This window comes from Melospiza melodia, chromosome Z (genome assembly GCF_035770615.1).
Source record: "Melospiza melodia melodia isolate bMelMel2 chromosome Z, bMelMel2.pri, whole genome shotgun sequence".
NCBI lineage: Eukaryota > Metazoa > Chordata > Aves > Passeriformes > Passerellidae > Melospiza > Melospiza melodia.
In genome coordinates this window covers 35,926,689-35,948,133 of record NC_086226.1, presented here as the reverse complement: position 1 = coordinate 35,948,133, position 21,445 = coordinate 35,926,689, and the positions used below count along the sequence as shown (strand labels likewise).

The window sequence follows — 21,445 nt, the reverse complement described above, 5'->3', positions numbered from 1 at the left end:
TCCGCGCCGGGCCGGGCTCCCCTCAGGCGGCTCCGCGCGAGGGTCCCGCCGCCCCTCCCGCGCCCGCGCCCCCGGCTGCGCCCCTGCCCCCCCGCCGCCACGTGACGGGGGCGCATGCGCGGCGGTGCGGGGCACATCTGCAGGCTGACGTCAGCGGGCCCCGCGCCGTCCCCCGGGCGAGGCTGCCAAGGCTCCCCCGCTGCCGCCGCGCTCGGCTTGGCCCGGCGCCGGCAGCCAGAGGAGGTCTGGGGCTACTTCAACCAAACTTTCCTGAGTCCTTCCTGCTCTGCCTGCCTCCCCTCTGCTCCCCCTCTCTTTCCCCCCTTTCTGTCTCCCGGTCCCCCCTCCCCCCCCAACTCAGATGATATTCACATGGTATTTTGCACAGAGGAGGCTGCTCAAGAGGAGGGCACCCACCCCCACCCCAATATAAGCCTGTTTTTCCCTCCTTCCTCCTCTCCCCCCCTTTTTTGTTGGAAAGACAAAATGTGCAGGGTGATAGCTTCGGTGAATTGATGGCATCCTTCCTCCTGCCAAGCCAACCCGTTTTCTAAAAACCCCTTTAGGAAGGCTAGAGAATTTTATTCTGTTGGAGAATAGAACCCTGATGGTTGCTTGCACAGAGGGGAAAAGCAGAGAGGAATACGGGAATCGTCCTGTGCAATCTCTATTGTTTGAAACTTACTTTATATCAGAAATTGAAGATGAAAACGGTAAGGAAGATTTCACGCTATTCAATGAAACTTTTTGCTTTTCTTGTGTCCCGAATAATGGTGCGTGCAGGGCTTTGGGGAGCGGGGGGAGATTTATATTGCATTAGGCGAGGTGCATTTGGAGTAATTTCAGAGAGGAACCTTGAGATGGGGGAAGGGGGTGCGAGGATTTTTCAACCGATAAGAGAGGTGATTGATGAAGTACCATCTCGAATAGTGCACTTTTAAAAAGATTTCTTATACTTTGAATACTCAGTCGTTGGTAGAAGCAGAAAAGGAAAAACAAAACCAAACCAAACAACAGATGAAAACCAAAGCAGCCCCCAAACCCCAGCGACAACCCAGGGCTATTCCGGATTGCTGCTGAGTCGAGGACGCCCCGCTCTCGGCCGTGCCGTGTCCGGCGGTGTCCGCTGCCGCGGTCAGACAAGTGCACACTTTGTACCGGGGCTTGGAGGGTCGGAGCGGCCGCCGTCCCGCAGCGATGCTGGCGGGGATGTCGGGCTCTCGCTGGGCTCATCAGGAAGATGGAAGCGTGTGGTTTTGATTTACTTCGAGCCGCTTGGGATTTGCCAGACTCTTAACCCCGCGGACTCGTGTTTGTCGGTGTATGTCTGTCTCCGCAGTCGCCCAGGGTTCAAAGGGACTTTGTTTGGTGGGAGGAGGTAAGTGGGCTCTCGCTCCCCGGCGATGTGTGTGCGGATTTTGTCTTCGCTACTTTCTTTCATTGTTGTACATGAGAGAAGGGAGAGAGAGGGAGAGTCAGACTCTTGTTTTTATTTGGGCTGCCGGTGCAACGCGTTTGGGCCAAACGCCAAGTGTCTGGGTCACACGCGTTTTATCCAAATAGATTCAGCGCTGCTGTCTGGAAATGGGCTGCTGAAAGTTAACTTTAGGATCAGCTCCACCACAGCAACCAGACTCTCCCCTTCAGCCTCTCTAGGGAGGACGGATTTTTTTTGATTTTTCCTTCTGAATTTTTTTTGAGGGATGTGTGTCTGGCGACTTCCAATTTTCCGCAGTACCAGTGTTTTTAACTTTCTGTGTGTGCAGACGTGTACAGATAATGTGCATGTGTGTACGTGTTTAACTGTGTGTGTAGCCGTGTATTTTCCTAGCCTGTTGACTTTTCGTTTTGGGGGGCTGGATGTTGCTTTTTCGGTAGGTGCAGTGACAGCTGCCCCCTCGGTACGGCCGGCGGGGAGCCTGGGGGCTGGCGGGGGGGTCATATGGTGGCGGCCCCGTCGTACCGGGGACCCGCACAGCAGTGATTTTACTCCTCACGCCTCGGCTTCTGGTTAATTCCCGGGGAGGAGGGTTCGATCTTTTCCCTTTGTACGTGTCCCTCTCCCCGCCACTCCCGGCCCCCCTTCTTTTTCACCGAGCTCTTCCCGGCGCGGTCTGCGCGTCGCAGCTCTCGCCCGGGGAAGCCCCCGGGAGCACGGCTAATCCCCGGCTTTTGAAGCCCTGCGAAGTTTTTCACGGCCAGCCGCGATACCTGTAATTGAATTTGTGTGATTGATGCCCGTCCCCCGCCCCGTCCCCTCCCGCCGCCCTCCCCATTTCCTTAGCAACCACTCGTAGTGCCGGGCGGGCGCACGGCCGCCCCTGCCCGCGCCTCACCGCGGGCTCCCGCCGCCCGCTCGGCCCGGCCCGGCCCGGCCGCTGAGGGCGGGAAGGCGGCGGGGGCCGAGCCGCCGGGGCGGGGGCCTGGAGGACAACCCCCTGTCCCGCCCGCCGCGCCGGCGGGTCCCTTTCCCGGTCGTCGCTTTCCTCGACCCCGCCCCGAGGCGTAGCTGCGGTGCGGGCACTGCGGTCCGGCGGCGCCGTGCCGTGCCGTGCCGTGCCGTGCCGTGGGTTTTCTGGCGCCGCGGCTGCTAACTGGAAAGCTCGGCGCTGCCGCCGCCGAACGCGCCGGAACCCCTCGGTTCTGCGGTGGGCGCCCCTGGTGTGCCGGTTGTCCCGGGACATCGGTCTCACATGCTGCCCTGTCGTAAATCTTGAGCTACCTTCAGGTTAAGTGATGCCTTAGTTGCCCAAGGCATTTGTTTAGATGGAGGCTTCCATGGTGGCTGCTCTGAGCAGTTGGGCTAGTCGCCTCTTCGTAGTCCACTTTATCATGGAATTCTATAGGTTGAAGAGGACTTCTAAGGTCATTGAGTCCAACCTATGACCGAACACTACCCTGTCAACTAGACCATGGCACTAAACCAGTGCCATCCAGGCCTTTCTTAAACACCTCTAGGGACTGTGACCACCACCTTTCTGAGCACCCCGTTCCAGTGTCTAATTACCCTTTCCGTGAAGATACTCTTCCTTATGTCCAACCTAAACTACCCCTGCTGCAGCTTGAGGCTATGTTTTCTCCTGTCACTTGTTGCTTGTCACGAGAGACCGACCCCCACCTGTCTACGCTTTCAGTTGTAGGTAGTGATAAGGTCATCCCTGAGCCACCTTTTCTCCAGGTTAAACACCCCCACCTCCCTCAGCCACCTCACACAGGACTTCCACCTCACGATAACTGTGACCTTTTTTCTCCTCACTGGGTGTCACTGGGTGGGAACCTCATGACACCACTGACATGGTTATCTGTGCTTTCACAGAAAGGCCAGTGCCATGCAGCTGTTTCATCATTGTCATCAGAAAACATCTTGTACTATTCCTTTCCTGTTTGGCAGAACTCTTAGAGTTAGATGGGATCTGTGGTTTTAGGTGGTGCTTGAGGACACGGAGCCACACCTATGTTAACCAGTGGGTGAATGTGTAGTTCACCACATGACACACTAGAAGTTTCTTGTTGTAAGCTTAATATTGACCAAATCTTGCATCTTAACAACAGTCTACAGGCTGCCATGAAAATAGGTTGCCGAATAAGGTGCAGATAAAACAAAAAGGGCATAGAGTCCAGACTTTGATGTTCCTACCAAACATCATACTTATTTTATCTTGAAGTTACCTGAGTGCTTTATCATTCGCACCCATTACCACTCTTTAATTGGAAACATTAATATAGCTTTATATGGTCCGCTTGTATCCATGGTCAAGCTGGCAATAAATATTTACCAAGAAGAGGTAAAAATTTCTGCTGAAACTTTCAGAATGCTTGATATGAAAGGAGATTGGTCTTGTGTGAAGCTTGAAATGAGGGAGACCACTTCAGAGACCTCTGCAAGAACACTAGACATGAGTGACTGGTTGACACTGTTGGCTAACATATGGTTATGGTCCATCATGTGGGCCATGGATGGGTAAATAATAAATAATGATACTAAATAATGGGTACTGTTAATTTGTGTCCAATATTCTGATCTATCTAGCTCCTTAGGTACTGCAGTTTCAGGAGATCCTTATTTTAGAATAACTTTTTTATCAGCCTAATAGTCTGAACATGAGCTCCCTGTTAGGATATTTTGGCTAAGTAGAAGCTGTAAGGCAATATTACCTCTATATATGGTGGTAACAAGCCATTACTGGACTACAGTTCCCAGTTCCAGTGTCTGCAGATAAAAAGGGATGCTGGCAAACTGGAAGCGATTCAGAGAAAAACTGCAGAAGTATTCAGTCATCTGGAAATTGGATTATACAGAATGAGATAAACCAAATAGGTTGAGCTGCTTATCAGGAAGTGTCCAGAGATGCTTGTATCAGATTTTAACTGTGCACACAAGGAAAAGAAACCAGCTCATTAGCAAATGGGGATAAAGCAAGATTCAGTGACAAGAATTTGAAACTATACATTCTCAGATTAGAAATAAGGCACATTACTTATTGTACTAATGTAGTTGAAAGAGTATGGGGTTAATATGTATCTTCAAAACTTGCAAAATTCTAAGAAATGTAACTAAATATTAGCTCAGAAATAAAGGTTTTACATAGCAATGCAAACAGAGAACTTTTTTAATAATGTGCTTTGAGGCCTTGCCACATGTAAATGGCATCACAAACTCTTTATGCTTCCCTGGGAAAAAAATACTACTAAGCACAAAACATATTTGCAAAGTGTCTTTTAGTCTCTATACAAACCTGAATAAATCCTGCATGCTGCCTTCAAATATTTTTAAAAGGTCAGATTAACCTCATTTGCCCATTAGATGGGTTTGAAACTGGCTAAGATGTTATCTAAATATTCTTTGCAGTGTTGGTAAATAGGATTTGGGTGATGATTTTTTCTTAATATTTTATGTTACAGCTCTTTATAAAACCTTCATAAATAGTCCATTAGCTCCAGCTCTATTACCTGTCTGAATGAATGTTGTAAATCATTCCCAGAGTTTTAGAAAGGCAGATTTATCTGGTGCATGTGTAAGTGACTCTGTATGCTTGTGGAAATTGGTTTTTAAACAAGCTCGCCTTCTTAGGTGTTCTGTTTCTCCATTGTCTGCTTCAGCAGAGTTTGTGCACAGGTGTGCTGAGAGTGTTTAAGTGGACTGATGAGTACCAGCTGACACAACACATAGTTTGGTATCCCATGGTACTGGATTGTTAGTTGACTGCACAGATCTTCCATTTAATCCCCGGCTGCACCTAGAGCTGTAGCTCTAGTAAAATAAAGACTATTATTGCAATAGTGTTGTAAATGAAAAAAAACCCTGACAACAAATATTTGAAATATTAGAATGTGTATGATGAATAGCTTTAGATACTGAAATTTGTTCTTTAGTATTCTAACACACAGCATTCCTATCTAAGTGAATGGGAATTCGGCCTGCATAAGCAGAACCCTCGCCCTAGTAATAACAAAATACATGTTTCAGAAAGATCAGATAACTACTCTGGATTCCTTTCCAGGTTCTTCCTTTACCTACCAGTATATTGGGATATGTTATTAGCAGTTGAAATAAATGAGCGTGTAGCATTGGTTATAGATGGAACAAGTCTGAACACAATATTTGAGCTATGAGAAACACTAAATAGGTGTAAGAATTCATAAAAATAACATGAAGTTAATAAGTGCATCATAGGCTGTATGGATCTGCTTTTCAAGGTTAATCGCAACTCTTTTTCTCTTTTTTTCTTTCTGTAAGATGTGACCTTGGATGTGACCGTAAAACTGACACTGAATATTATTTCAAAATATTGCCCTATGTAATTCACTGTCATGGCCTAATATTTTGCAGCATAGATCTATTTTAATAGAAAGAATTTGCCTTGACTCATATTCTTCTGTTTTTCAGGAAAAGAAATGGAACAATTTCAGTAACTATCCAATCTAACATCTGTCTCATATCTTAAGGAATCTTACAAATACTTGCTTTGAATTGAGAAAATGACTGCAGCTATAGAAGAAAGTACCTGTCCAGAAAGTGGAACATCCTATAGTTAATTTGAAAGAGGCATAAAATAAATATACCTGTTATGGTGCGATTCTGGAGTGAAGTTAACTCTATAGCACACAGGTAGCTGTCCAAGGAGAAAGAAGAAAAGAACTTTTCTGTTTTTTCTAAATTATGGAAATTTTTTGGAAGACGTGGACATGGATTTTGAGCCTAGTCATGGTTTCATCGGAATTTCTCAGTAACAGCAGGCTTTCATACAGTTCTCAAGGTAGGGGTCTGATCTCTGTAGTTGGCAAGAAGTGTGTATTTTTGCATTGTATTTGTGTAATATTTTCTAAACCGTGTTTATATAATTCATGAGCTCCTCTGGGCTCTGCTCTTAGTTTTATCATGATTAATTGTCATACAGATAAAATTTCCTTGTTCTAATTTCTCTCTGTCTACTTTTAGCTGTAGGAAAGCCTTGCAAATTAAATCTCATAAAATGTACTTGATAATATTTGAGAGACTTGCCATAATAAAATTAACATGCTTTTAGACTAGGAAGTAAGAATCTAATCTTGTTTTTACAATATAATCCTTTTCATTACTACTGTTTGTATTCTTGCAAGTGGATTTTATAGCTTTTGTCTTTGAATGGTAGCACTGGGAAAAATATGCCCTTCTTAAGTTAGCCCAAATTATTTACATATTTTTGGTCAAGAGGAAAAGGTATTAAATAGCTTTTCTATTTCCAAAGTGATAAGCAAATTAATAGGAAATCAAACACATTTTCTTGACTTACAAAGAAAGAAAATAATGTTTTTTTTTTTTATTTAGTAAAATGCTGCATTGTTCACTTACCTGAAGGTGACTTTTACTCATGAGAGTGATGAAATTTACCCAAAAATGGTCTATGTTTATGCTACTTTTTGTTTCCTGTTATATTTTCTTCTCTTCTATGCCCACTCCCTGGACTGTCTTACCTTGTGATTGATTACAAAGAGGAATTCCTGTCTTACCTTGAACACTACCAACTAACAATCCCAATAAGGGTTGACCAAAATGGAGCCTTCCTCAGCTTTACTGTGAAAAATCCTAAACCCTCAAGAAGGAGGAGGAGCACAGACCCTTATGACCAAGAACTGGCAGCATCTAAATTATTTTTTAAACTTTCTGCCTATGGCAAGCACTTTCATTTAAACCTGACTCTCAACACAGATTTGGTGTCCAGACATTTTACAGTAGAGTACTGGGGGAAAGATGGACCGCAATGGAAGCATGATTTCTTAGACCACTGTCATTACACAGGATATTTGCAAGACCAACACAGTACAACTAAAGTGGCCTTAAGCAACTGCAATGGTCTGGTAAGTCATTATTACATGTTATAGTCTAATAGTGTGCTTGTCCCTTTTCAATTACAGAAGAAGAGTTAAATTGGTGTATCTTGCAGTTTTTTGAGTCCCTGTGGGAAGCAAGTAGACGGGAAGGTGTAGAAACCCCCTAAAACCTGATCTAGGTCCTGGGGAAAAATAGGTGTCAGTTTCTCAAGCTTAATTTAAGTACTGAGACTCAATTCTGCAGTCTTCTAGCAGGCAACCTCTGTAGTGTTCATAGTGTCCATGCTAGGGTTACAGGACTATGTCTATGATGAGATCTTTACAGTTATAAAAGCCTTCCAAGCTCAAGGGGCAGGGAGGAGGAAACACTGGATCCTCTGGGGTACTGAATCTCTGCAGGGAGATGTTGATTGCACTGAACACCCACTTTGAGTATTTGGGTTTAAAAACTAAGTAAGTAAAAGAAGAGGAATTGCTTGGTGTAGACATCATCATTGCTGTGAATTCAAAATGTGAGAAGTCTTTAGCAAGTAACAGCATTAGAAAACAATTATATAATTATTTTACCAGAAAGATTTTGTTTACAGATCGTAAATTTTTGCATTTAGAAGTAGAATTATAAGTTCTTACCTAATTTATTCTCATCTCTTCTCTTACTCATGATCTTGTGATCACATGACAATAGTACATGCATGGAAAAAAAAATTAGAAAATGAACACAAAAAAGTAAAAAAGCAGGCTATTGAGTAAAAAATACTAAAATAGCAAGGCATGACTCTGAAACATTAAATCAAGAACCAGTGTTATCTGTAGTAAAAATACACATTCTGGTTTTTATTATGGTAGAATGCTGGTCGGCCTTGTTAGGAATAGGTGATCTAGCTAATTGCTGTTCAAAAAAAAATTTACACAGACTTGCTAGACTAATTCCCATTTGTCCTTGGAAGCACTATTGAACAATGCCTCTTGAAATGTTACTTTCAAAAAAAGCCAGCTGTTCCAGACCCAAATAGGTTACATTACACCCAACTACTTGTGATATGCCATTTCAGAGTGTTCCTGAAGAAAAGTATTTAATGGGGATTTCCAGCGCTAAGTGAACACTTTCAAAGAAATGGAGTTAAAATGATGTTCCATTGAGTGTGGTAATACAGTTTGGTTGATGTAGACTTATAGCAGATAGGTCTGAATTTAGTACAATTTTCTCTTTGATTGCAGTTTCCATCTAATGGCATTTTGTTTCTGGTCACAGTTCTGGTCGCATTGAGGCTTCAAAGCTAAGTATACTCCATCTTTGCTTGAGTTCTTTTCAGCTCAAAATATGATGGAGACAAAGTCCCTTCTTTCAGGACTCATTTCTTTAAAAGAGGCTGCAAGCCTCTTTATGCTAATTGCTGCACAGACTAGTTGGTCCCCGTGGAGACTGCAATAAGTGCCATGGTATCCCATTTCAGTTTCTCTTTTACCTTGGCTTAGGGAGTGAGCCAAGAACTCCTGCCTTTGCTATAGCTGACTCTTGTTTTCCTTTCATGGTAGGAAAATAAAGGTGGGATGAAGCACAAAAAAGCCTGTATGTTCCCATTGTCTTTTCCCATCTGTTGCTCCTAATGGCACTTCTTTTCTTCTGAAAAGCATGGAAGATGTCATGAGGAAGCAGAATCTTTGGGGTTTTTTTTTCTTTTGTGCCCAACACCCTGAGGTGACATTTTGCATGTTTTCCCTTTGCCCTCAGGCTGTCTATTTTGCTGGAGTGAGGCTGCCTGTAGTTCTAGGTGTCAGTATGTTTTAGCTTTGTCTTTGTAAGTTAACTTCTGTGTAGAGTGTTTCCCGCTGAAATCATTATCATCAGTGGCTGTGGCTGTTGTCAGTCCTTATGTGTGTCTTTCAGGTGTTAAGGCAGTCTTAATCTAGTCTTTGGGCACACAAATTCTTCATGGTCATGCCTCTTTACTCGGGACTTCACGTATCAGGTGTGCATAGCATCTCTTAGGAAGATTTGGTCACAAGCTTGTGAGGCTCCTGTGTTGCTCCAGAAACATCAGCAGGATGATGCATGGCTCTATCTCAGAGACATAAATCCAGCAGAGGGTGCAGCAGTAGTCTTGACTTGGTACCATGCTCTACTGTATGGAAACTCTGCAGTGTTGGCATTGCCTTCCAGAGCACAGTGTATGGGAGTTACCACTCCATTCAGATAAATGCATCACAAAGTTATTTTTAAATGATGATTCTACTAATGAATGTTTTGTTATACAGCTGCTGGTTAGAACATGTTTAATAAGGCAATTGGCAGTGAATATTGAAGACAATATTACTTGTTTTAGAGTTAGCAATAGCTCAGAATGCATTGTACTTAAGGCATTTGTTGTATTTTCCAGTTTGATTAGTCTGTTAATGACTGCCAATCATAGTCTAATAGTCCTTGATTAACATCTGTATTAAAGCCAGTCATTGTAAGTTTAACTCTTTGTCTCTTCTGCAGGTAGTAAGTAGTATTTAATAGCGGATGTTGCTCACAAACAAAATGTATGCAATATATTTACTCCAGTTGTTCTGTTAGGTTTCACTGTTGACAAATAGGTTAAATTTCTTCCCCTTAGTGAATGTCTTTAATTATTCTTATTAGTTATTCAGAGTGGTTTTGTGAGAACATGATTTAAATAACATATGTTGTATGTCTTTGAAGAACACTTACATTTGAGATAAAAGTGAGGAGGGCTTTCTCACAGTTTCATTATAATAAAAGTGACAAGCATTCAGTTGATTTTCCTATCACTGTTTCTTGTTTCAGCCTCTCCCTCTATATTTCTCATTACCAAGTGCCCTAGAGTTACAGCCTGCTACTTACTGAAGTTTCAGTCCAGCAGCTTCCATCTGCTGGGTCCTGGATGTGGTATAAATTGTCTGAAGTTGTGAGTAATGCTCTATAATCCAGGGAGCATTCATGTGAGGAAATTGAAGGTCTTGTCCACAAGCTTGCTGGCTTCCAAACTCATGTTTACTGTAGTGGATGCTACACTTGTGGGTGGATTGTAGGTTGGGTGCATCATGAAAGAGCCTACAATGAACAGCATTTTAGAGAGTTTGGATGTTGGATACAAGGCAGCAGACTGAGGCATTTTCTAAGCTGACTATTTCATACTGAAGGAAAGAGGAAAAGAAATGGTGGTAGAATAGCTGGAGAGAGAAACTTCGCCTTGGGGGAATGGAGTTTGGGAGGACTCCATGGACTGACTTTGGGAGGAGCAAATCTCAGAGGAGTTCTGGAGCCTTCAGTAATGGAATCAAGCAAAACCCAGACTATTGGAATAAAGCTCCCAATATTACCAGTTAGATTGTGCCTGGGCCGGTCTGACCCTCGCTGCTGGGCCAAAGGCAGCAACTGTGGTGTATCACCCCAGAGATACCTTGGTGGTTGCAGCTGGGCACTGAACAAGTCCAGGCTTGTTAGGAACCCCGTTACCTCAGGAGGAGAACTTCAGGCGATGGTGAAGAGAAAAAGGATGGATTCTGCTGGAGGGTTTAATGTCCAGAGGTTTATTCCATGGTTACAGAGGTCTGAACGTGAGCAACTGCTCCAACAGAATCCTGACCGCATGGTCTGATCACCTTTTTAAGCTCAGGGACAGGGGGAGGGGAGGTACAGGTGAGCCACCAACCAGGTGAGAGGGGCAGGGTCTCAGGGGAAGATGACACCCAGTCAGGCCAATGACCTCTGGGCCTGAGTGGCATCCTTTAAACTTGACCAACCACACGACGCCTTGCTGGAACGTTTAGCCTGATTGACAGGACTCACTCAGCATGGGGGCAAGGGGGAAAGGAGAGAGTATAGGCACACCTGGGAAAGTGACCTGGAAGGCCAAAATGGGACAATACAGCACACCGCAACCCCAGACTTTGTATTTTGACTCATCTTTGTCTTCTGCCATGTGTCAAAGCTCTTAACTGAGTGCTCAAACAACTTTTGCATGGTAGAAAATTTTGTAATTTTGGGCTGAAAAGGTCTGTAGTAGGAACTATTCTGAGGCTACTGTGGTCCCAAGTAAATGGTTAATTTAAAACATGCAGTATTTCCATGTATGTGAAGTTCACGCATTCCAGTGTTTGTGCTGGACAGCACAGTTATCTCCATCCAAACAGAAATGATAAAGAAGAAGCAGGTAGGTGACTGTGGATTAAGAGCATGAGCTTACTTTTTCAGTGGGGAATTATTTTGCTGGAAGACTTAATGTTTGCTTTGTTTATTCCTAAATACATATATTTATAAATTACTAATATTTTTCTTAAGAGTTAGTTCATTTGAATGCCATTTTTACTCTAAAGAATGCATCTACTTTTGTGGATCATAGTTTACGTATACTATGATATTTTTCACTGTATGTGAAATAATTCTACATCAGGGTCTTTAAGGCTATCTTTGATACTCATATATTTTTGCAGTACATCAGTATTTAGAAAATTATATACCAACTGTCCCTCTCCTAGTTTTAAGGTTTTAAGTTTTTGTTAGATTCCATGATGTGCTGTCTCAGGCCAGATCATTATTTTTTCCATCTTTGAGAGTGCAGTAAGTTAATGCAATCTTCCTCGGTAGTATAGCCGCTGTTGACATACTGAACAACACTGACTTGTTTTCAGACGTTTCCATTAATAGTACTTTATATTAGAGATGGATAAACATAAAGCCTAAAGAGATTCAAGGCATGGAAAAACTGTGAAACTATAGTGCTGTGTGGAAGAGGCATGTGCTTACTTGTCCCCCATAATTCAGTTTGTTTTTGCAACTGAGGGATGTCCCCTATCTGAAGGAGGTTAAGGCCCTGGCTGGACAGCCTGACAGAGAAAGATTCTTTTTCACAAATTCAGGCGAACTCCATGTGGATTCACAGATTTGTCTGAGCATGTCAAACTGCTGGAACCAGACCTTGTATATGTTAGCATGAGTTGGCAATCTGTAGTGAGATTGGATAACACAGGACCTCAAACAATCTGTTTTAGATAATAATCTTGGGAATGTTCCTTGTAGTAACATACTTGGTGCATTCAGCTTGTTTCTTATATCCATGGTATTATGTCAAAACCTTTTGTGATCATTCTTATGTCTTAATGATATTTTTGATGCTTTGGAGCAGAAGTTAAATTTATGAACTCTTAAAATACAATAGCAACACTTAAAAAGAAAATTAAAATTTATTCATTTTATTAATTCATATTATTTAATGCTTTAAATGGGCATTATTTCAAACTCCTTTTTCAAATGAAGTTTTGTTTTCCTCAGATAGTGGATTATAAATCGAAGCTGGTATTTAGAATGTTGATTTGGATATAATAGTATACTTCCCACTATGTATCAATCAGGCTTTCTGAATACATAAACAATGCCACTATCTCTAGCCAAATGAATTTTTGAAACTTAGAAGATATGCTGGCCATCACCAAGGTACTTTTTAGTTGCAGTATTTAGAGTGCTTCTTAAAAATCAGTCATTTCACTGTTGAATCATGGTGATTCATCAAGACTGGTTGCATTAATTTAGCACTGGAAGAATTTTGTTTGCAAGCAAAAATACTGTTAGGCTTAAAATGGTCTACCTAAGCAGGCTTTTGGGAAGAGCATATGCAGGGTCGTTGTATTTCCAGTGCTAATTGAATCACTTGTCTGACTGCAGCAACTGACCACAAATGTTTTCACTTCCTCCTTGTAGTTCTATGTTAAAATTTATTTGTATTTCCTTAACAAAGTGTTATTGAAATGTCTTTTCTTATGCACCCTAGCATTTGGGCAAATGACATCAGATATCAGCTAGGCATTGGAAAAAGTGGTGATGCTGTCATTACCATTGTCATAGCTGGTACCTGAAGGAACTGTGACCATTGTTTGCAGATATTCTTTAGTTATTTGCAGGAACAAATATGCGATTTGTGTAGAGAATTAGTGCTGCAATTAAGAGTTTATGCTATTTTAATTAACTTAGTTCTGTTGAGGTAGTCTTGCCACTTAGTTTCAGTATCTGATATAATAATCTCATTTATGCTTAGATTTGCAAACATGGTTGGACTTGAGTACAGACAGGAAGGATGTATGCTTTGGAGGAATTTAAATTAGGACCCACTGTGTCTCAGAGACAGTGCCACTGATTGGATGGTATCTCTGTCTTCTCAGGCTTGGCATGAGGCAGACAGCCTGATGGGCTGAACCGCTCCACAGGACTCTCTTCCTGTGGGAACATAATACCAGAGCTTACAATGGCTCAGGATTCACTTGAACCCAGATGTCTGACATGCAGACTGGATGCAGTCCAAACTGTCAAGGTTCTTTCTGCACATCTGGCAAGCCCAGTTACAATTTGTTTTATATTTTCAATACTGTTTAAGCAGCAGTATACCAGTAAATGATTTATTTTCTAGTAAAATCCTAGACTTCAAGTTACAAGGAGGCATTGTAAGAGGAATTTGATACTGGCATCTTCCAGGTGAATTTAGACCCTGATGTTGCCTTCTGAGTTAATAATTGAATTCATAATGAAAAATACCACTGAAGAGAAACGCTTATTTTTGCATTCACAATGTAAGGAAGGAGTAATTGAAAGCTGCAGTCTGTTCATACATATATTTTCACCATTTATAATAGAGTTCTATTTGGAAAACCATTGTTTCTGATGTATTGCATAGGATTTTTTATTTTGTAAGTTTTATATGTTGTTTCAGAAGTAAAGAACTGTAGGCATTTTATGTACAAAACAGTAACAGGACAAGAGCTTTGACCAAGAGTAAAAAGACAAACTGATATTTGAAAATAGCTTTAGGATTTGTAGAGCAGATACAGAGCAAGTGGTCTTAAGACTGATCATAGAGGTCTTAAAAAAAGATTCATGTGTAGTATTTGTTTCATAGATAAAAGGTGTGGTAGAAATTTGTGATTCATCAAGTCAGGATACGAATGTAGAAGTTCCTGCTTCTGTCTGATGGGTAGCTCTTCCCTGTGTAGAAAGTCTGTACATTCAGAATTTTCTACATATGGGGTATCAGAATTTTTTATTTAGTGAACATTGGTGTAGAGTCTGTCAGGGCTTATTCCCCAATATTTCTATATCTGAAAGGATCCAAAACCTGGATTTTCTGCTAAAGTTCAGTTTTAATTGCTGAAGGTTCAGGAAATTGCATAGTTGGCCTGAAGTCTCCCCTTTCTTCCATAAACCATTTCCTGTTTGGAAGAAGCTAAGTTCACAAATGTGAAAGTTATGAGAATAGAATATCTACTATTCTGCACTGCAGTATGAGGAAAAACAATATTCATTTGTTATGGAGAATGAGATCTAGTACAGTCTGCCATAGCTCTTGTTTGCTAGATTTATGGCAACAGTTTTTATGGAATAAACGCTATGTAGACAATGTAACTTAAGTTAATATAAATAATTTGATTTCTGTTAACCAGCTCAGTTTTGGGGTTGTGTCTGGATGTAAAGTAAAAATTGGTTTCTTTGAATATGTGTTCTAAAATTAATCCTTCCTCGTGTTTGTCTTTGATGAAGTATTTGGCTTTAAGCATCTAGCAGTGTGGCATCACAGAGGGATATTGGACTTGCCATTTATACCATTTTGGGATTGTTGAATTTTTAATGGATATCAATCATGTCATTTCAGAACATCTTGGTGAAGAGATTATTTGTAATATTCTGAGACTATCTCCTGTTTTTTTTAACTGCATCTACCAAAAAAAGGTGAAAGTTCTCCACAAATAGGACAATGATAGTTTTATTTTTTCTCACTGTATTGTTTATAGGCACCTACTCTGCTCATACTAAATCAGCAGACGAGAGCTGGCTCATGCACTGTTTTATGTATTAGCTTCTAGCTGTGGATTTCTCCACAGAGAATGTTTTTTAAAGCTAAAATTTGTGATAGTAGTTCCATATTGTCTATTGTAAGCTTTTGTTTTCTTATTTGCTTCTTTAAGCATGGAGTCATTGCTACAGAAGATGATGAATATTTTATTGAGCCTTTAAGAAATATAACAGAAGATTCTAGTAACTATAATTATGAGAATGGTCATCCTCATGTTATATACAAAAAATCTACCATGCACCAGCAGCACCTCTATGATCACAGTCACTGTGGAGTCTCAGGTAAACAAGAATGAGTGTCATTCCTTTTAAAAAATGGTAATTTGAGATATATTTTAAGATCTTGCTTGTTTCACATTTAAGACATAGTGAAGAGTGTAGCTATGAGAATATTCATTTTGGGTGATGTAATGTCTTGTTGAAAAGTAGTTTTGATTTTTTTTTTCTTTTTTTTTCAGATTCCGATTGAGAATATAGTGTATTTCAAAAACTAAGACAGCAGGAATAAGTCTTGTTTAATGCCTATATTGTGTACAGTGGTAGAAATGAGCACAGGCTTCCGCAAAATGTCAATAAATGTACTTCACTTCCCAGCAGGAAAGCATGCTTGAATGACTGCATGTTACAGCTCAGTGTTTAGTATGTGTTCAATCTCATTTGAAGAAACTTGATATGCAATAAATATGTCAGCATTATGATTATCAATACATTTGGAACTGAGTCCATATCTTTTCTGTTTACAGAGGTTTATAGTGTTTTGGTGCTTGTTTTTGGTCCAGTTGGTTGACATTATTCCATTATAGTCAAGTATGTGATTTACCTGTGCCTTATAGGCAGGATTATATAGTTTTGATGGAGAGGCATTTTCTTTGTAAAGTAGTTTTAACCTCTATAGATACAGGTTTTGAGTACTCTGACATAACCCTTGATTAAACTGAAAACTAACTTCTTGAAGACAGCATGGAGTAAATCTGACAATTTTTTTTTAAACACAAAAGTAATTTTTTAACGTGCTAGAAAAATGTTTTAACCTTGTCAATTGTTTATATTTCAGTAATAGCTTATTCTTAAAAGTTCAGTCATTCTCAAAAGTTCAATCAAGCAGTTGTATTCCATGAGATTCAGTGCATCGAGCAGACTGACAATAACTAATCTTAAAATAAAATAAGATAATTGTTCATTGATGTAATTTATTTTAGCTTCTTTTGGAGTTTATAATGTTTAGTGGCACCAGCTGTCTAAGCTTACAGTACAGATTGTCTGCAAGATCCATTCTTGGGAGATGGCTTTTTTTTGAGAGTTTCTGTTAATTGTGTTTATGGAATGTCAGACTTCATGTGTGTAACTTCTGTTTTAGTTTGAGAGCATTATTCAATATACATGCTTAGAGTATTGCAAAACAAATCTCTTAAATATTACTGCCTGCTAACTGATTGTGAAATAAGGGTACTAGTATGTGTTCATTTTACTGGGAGAGCTCTCACTTAAGCCGCTTGAAATAAGTGGAAGGTTTTGAAATGTAGAGACATGTAATTTTTACCATTATTATATCCCTACAAAAAGAAAGGATCTTGGCTTCTGTTGGGTCTTATCTTCTAGAGTAATGCTTAGAAGTCATTCTTCTGCAAGCCATGAAGCAGAGGCAGCTGCTTTTGTCAGGTTGTGTTCAGTTATTCTGGTCGTATCTGTTACATGGATCACAGGTTGATCAGAGGTATACATTTTGCCTGCATTTTTTGTAAAACATGGTATAATATTTATCGTTTATTACTTAGTATAACTGATGGTACCTTTTTTCTTGGAAGCTCCTGTGGATTGCCTCAGCTTTCATAGCCTGAAGTCCTTAATTATTGAAGTACTAAAGTATTGCTTTTTACAAGCCTGAGAATATTATGATGCTAATTCATCTCAGTTTCTCCTTTTCCTGTTGTTCTGTACACTATTTCCACTCCATTAAAATGTCCAAAAAAATTCACTCTCTGCCAAGATTGCAAGGTCTTGCTTTTCCAGACGATGTTCTGTTTTACCCTCATGGGTACCAAAGCATTTAAAACTCATTTTCTGACCATTGTTGCAGCTTTATCTTAAAGGGAAATAGCATACAAAGCATCCTGAAATACCTAAAAGAAAAGGCTAAAAAATAAAGTCAAATATTAATTTTCAGTTTTGCAGCTTTCACACCCAAGGATTAAATCCAGGTGTTCAGTGATGTTTAGGGAATTTGACTGGTTTTGGAAGTTTTGAATAGTCCAATTTTGTCTTTTAAAATGCAAACGTCACAAAGCTGTAAGTACCTTTTGGCAGTATATGATTTATTTTGTCTGGAGACTGATTTTAACTTTACCTTCAGAACAGTTTTCCTAGCACTCTATGCAAGGAGGAATCTGCTTGAGAAACTGTGCCACTATTCATTGTTTGTCAAGTTTCCCCTACTGTAACCGAGTTTATTTTGTACCTCTTCTCCATCAGGGAAATAGTCAGGATTTTGAAGTGTTGATAGAGACAAGGGGAGTGTAGTTTCTGACCTTTCTGAGAAGAATGACAATAATAGAATAGAAGGTGGAGTACAGAATTTGGTGAAAGCATGATCAGAATTGATTCGGATCAGTAAGTAATGAGCCACTGTATAATCAATGGTAGAATTGTGGTAGGTAATACAAGAGGAGAATTGGAGAGGCATGAAGAATCAGATGAGAGCACAGGATACATTTTCATAATTTAAATTAGATTTTAAGCATTTAAACATAAAAATGTTCAAAATATAAAATGTTGAATTTGTGTTTCATGATATATTGTCACCAATTAATTATGTTTAATTAAATATAGCTGAAATCACTTAGGCCTTGGTAAGAGGTTTTCCACTGCCAAATTCCAATTGCTTCAGTGGGGTTTGCGATCACTGGATTATCTTGCGATTGAGAAACAACAAAAATTGTCATATGAAAGCTGCAGTGTGACAGATTATTTCTGGATAGTTGTCCTATGTCCTATTTTTTTGATTTATGTAGTGATTTCACTCATGTCAGACTTTACAGTTGGTATATTCTAAAATATGGAATAAAAGCTTGTTAAAAGCATGAAATAATGGTGCTAAAATATTTAGAAAAAAACCCAGCATAATGTTTTGTTTCAAAATATTTTCATAGTTGCATTTAACATAAGTTTGCTATTACATTTTAGGATATTTTTCCATTTGTGCTTCTTTCTTTCTACCTTGACCACCACCCAATATCTTAGATGACTGACTTAGGGAAACTTGTGTACAGTAGTTGTGAACTCCATGTTTACATGGGTTTGGATTTCTTTTCAGTTGCAGTGTAAAACTGAATTCCACATTTCTGCAATAATTATTTTGGGATCAATTGTAGTATTTTTCTGTGGTTTTTTTTCTTTATTTTTCCATTTATTTTTGCCTTTTTTTACTTCCTTATAATTATGTTCAATGTTAGTGGAGCTTAATTTTTTTCTTTTTTAACTTATGTGTTGAAAGAATGATGTAAGTTGCCACATAACTATTTTCACTAAATAAATAGTATATCTTTATTTATTGATATATTTTAGCAGTTATACAATTTTGAGATCAGCTAAAGCCTAAGCTTCTCATCTGATAAGAAAATGAGATATGGTTGTTCTTATGGAGCCCTCTGAGACCTTTGTTTGAAAGATAGTATGACAATGATTCCAAAATAATATTTTTTTTCCTCTGAAAGTTTTATGTTTGAAATCGGTAGGTTTTAAATCTTTGGAATAGTTTGCATGAATTTTGAGTGAAAACGTTGAATTAATGTGGAAGCAGTACTTTCTAAAATACTTCTAGCACTCCAAGAGCATCAGAAACTATCAGCATTTGTTATTTGAAAAAGAATGAATTTAAAAAAAATTTAGTACAGTAGCTGTCAGAGAGAATTCCAGACATTTCTAAGACAAATAGGTGTGATGAAAGTCTTTGAACAATTCAAGCAATTTTGAATTTTCTAGAATAGAGGTGAAAACCAGGAGAAAGCTTAATAGTCATTATAGAATCCAAACTGGGCTTTTAATACTCTGTACAGGATTTTTTTAGAATGAATTATAACCATTGGAGAATGAGGACCATTTTGTTACTGGTGTTTTTATAACTACCAGGTTTACTTAAATTTTTGACTTTTCTAAAATATGCACCTTTTAGAGCCAATACCATAGCCTCAAAAATTATGAAACAGTGCAACAGTAGGAATGCTGAAGGTTTGTATTCTTGGTTTTGACCTGAACATACATTCTTTGTGGTGTAGTTTTTCTCTTTGAAATCAGTGTGCTTAGCTGACTTGCATAAAGCATTGGTTTTTTATGGGAGGTACTGTTTCTATCTCTATTCATCCTTAGCTGACCCTGTTTTAGTAGAAGTAATGATGCAAGAAAATACTCTTTTCAGCAGTCCTGTTCAGACAGCTATAAATGTATCTGTTAATGTTGTTGTGCTCATCTGTAAATACCAAGAATAACTTAGATATGTTGAGATCCTATTTGGATAAAACCAGACTAACAATATACTTTGCTAAATTTTAGCTTGAGATCTTTGCTGGCTCTTGTGGAAAAGGGATATATGATACACACTAAAAAAGCCAAAAAATTGAATCCATCCTTCCCTTCCTTTGTCCTCTCTGAGGACAGGAATTAGAATTCAAAGTCATCTTGTAATGTTTGTTTTGCTGATAATTACAGCTCTTTGAATTTTTAATAATTTATCTTTTGCACACAAGAAATATTTTTCTATATATTTACCTGAAAAAAACCCAAAACCCAACATATTTAAACTGAAATTTGTGTTGAAATGACTATGGCAAGTATCCCATGTCAGACCATTTAAAACTTTCTATTACAGTTAATTCACAAGGCAGATAAAAGATAAGTTTCTGAAGTGAAAATTTATTCATTTTAGGCATGTAAGCCTATTTGTCTAAAAATTACAGACTTTTGCAGGAGGGAAAAAGCTTTTTAGTGTGTTATGAGCATGTTTCGTCCTTAGTAATTAGATAACTTTTATAATTATTTTGAATTTTTGGTTTCTAGTATTTTTCTTCCACAGGTTACAGCTGTCTTGTTCTTATTTTTAAAATTCTGACGTGTTCTTGTGGTTAATTATAACTAATCTTTAATAATAACATGAACGTGCAAGATCAGACATATTAAGAGAGGATTTTTGCTTTATCATGCTAATTCAAATTTAAGGGGAATTGAGATTATTGGTGCTCAAATTTGCCTTTCCAATATATAAGTTAGTTAAAAATAATTTTGAAAAGAAAGAAATTTAATTTTTCTTTGCCTCAAGAAAGACTTATTTGCTAGAAACTTGGAGATGGCAATCTCAACATAAACCAGCTGCATTTGCATGAGTTTTACTAGTGACTCCCTCTTAAGTGTTACAATTGTTTTGGTTCCTAGAAGACCACACAAGAAGTGGCAAACCTTGGTGGATGAATGATGCATCTGCTCTTCCAGCTTCACGTCCCGTCAATGGCACAGGAAGTAGTCACAGTCGACAGAAGAGATCTGTGAGCCTTGAACGGTTTGTGGAAACGCTGGTAGTAGCAGACAAAATGATGGTGGGATACCATGGTCGCAAAGACATTGAACACTACATTTTGAGTGTAATGAATATTGTAAGTTTCATCCTTCTCTGTGTTCGTATCAATGCCTCTGTATGGAAATGATAATGGACCTGCCAAGTGTTTATTTATTGCCATGAATGATGCTTTAATATAAGTACTAGCTTGCAGAAATGAATAGTTTAAATACTGGAAATGTTGGCATTTTGGGAAAATGTCAAGAAGTGTGTTGTGATCACTTTTAAATTGTTGTCTTTAATTTTGAATTCAAATAATTACATTCAGATTATACAGTTTTATTCTGCTTATATCAACACTAAATGCTCATTGTGCTGGATGAATTATGAAACAAGGTATAAAGAGTTTCAATTGAAAAACGTGACTCAATAACAGAATGGTCATTTTTTGGGGGTCTTATATTTGGGTCTAATAACTTATATTTAGGTGATGTGCTTTATGGAACTACATGAGGAAATTGGGCTAATTTTTAACCATTTAGGAAGCAAGTAGTGTTTCTTGTCTGACTTTGTGCCTTTTCTTATTTTCTGGAGGTCAGGTTGCCAAACTTTATCGTGATTCCAGTCTAGGAAACGTTGTGAATATTATAGTGACACGTTTGATTGTCCTCACTGAAGATCAGGTAAGAGCTATTGTGCTAAGCTTTATACCTTGTGAAATACAAGTTATGTTATTATAGAATGTAGAG

At 39.2% G+C, this 21,445-nt stretch overlaps 1 protein-coding gene across 5 annotated transcripts in view; it reads left to right on the top strand.

The window, feature by feature from the left end:
• Positions 1–428: 428 nt before the first annotated feature.
• The window catches only part of ADAMTS6 (ADAM metallopeptidase with thrombospondin type 1 motif 6), a 148,632-nt gene continuing 127,615 nt past the window's right edge, over positions 429–21,445 (top strand). For 3 of the 5 annotated variants that reach the window (XM_063180311.1, XM_063180313.1, XM_063180315.1), the window contains exons 1-6: positions 429–713; positions 5,888–6,257; positions 6,974–7,338; positions 15,268–15,436; positions 20,576–20,793; positions 21,296–21,379. In XM_063180311.1, the coding sequence (XP_063036381.1) occupies positions 6,161–6,257; positions 6,974–7,338; positions 15,268–15,436; positions 20,576–20,793; positions 21,296–21,379 (933 nt within the window). In that variant the 5' untranslated portion in view covers positions 429–713; positions 5,888–6,160. Of the gene's footprint in view, positions 714–1,241; positions 1,379–5,887; positions 6,258–6,973; positions 7,339–15,267; positions 15,437–20,575; positions 20,794–21,295; positions 21,380–21,445 lie in introns of those variants that run through there. The other 2 variants (XM_063180314.1, XM_063180312.1) reach the window with 2 other exon arrangements.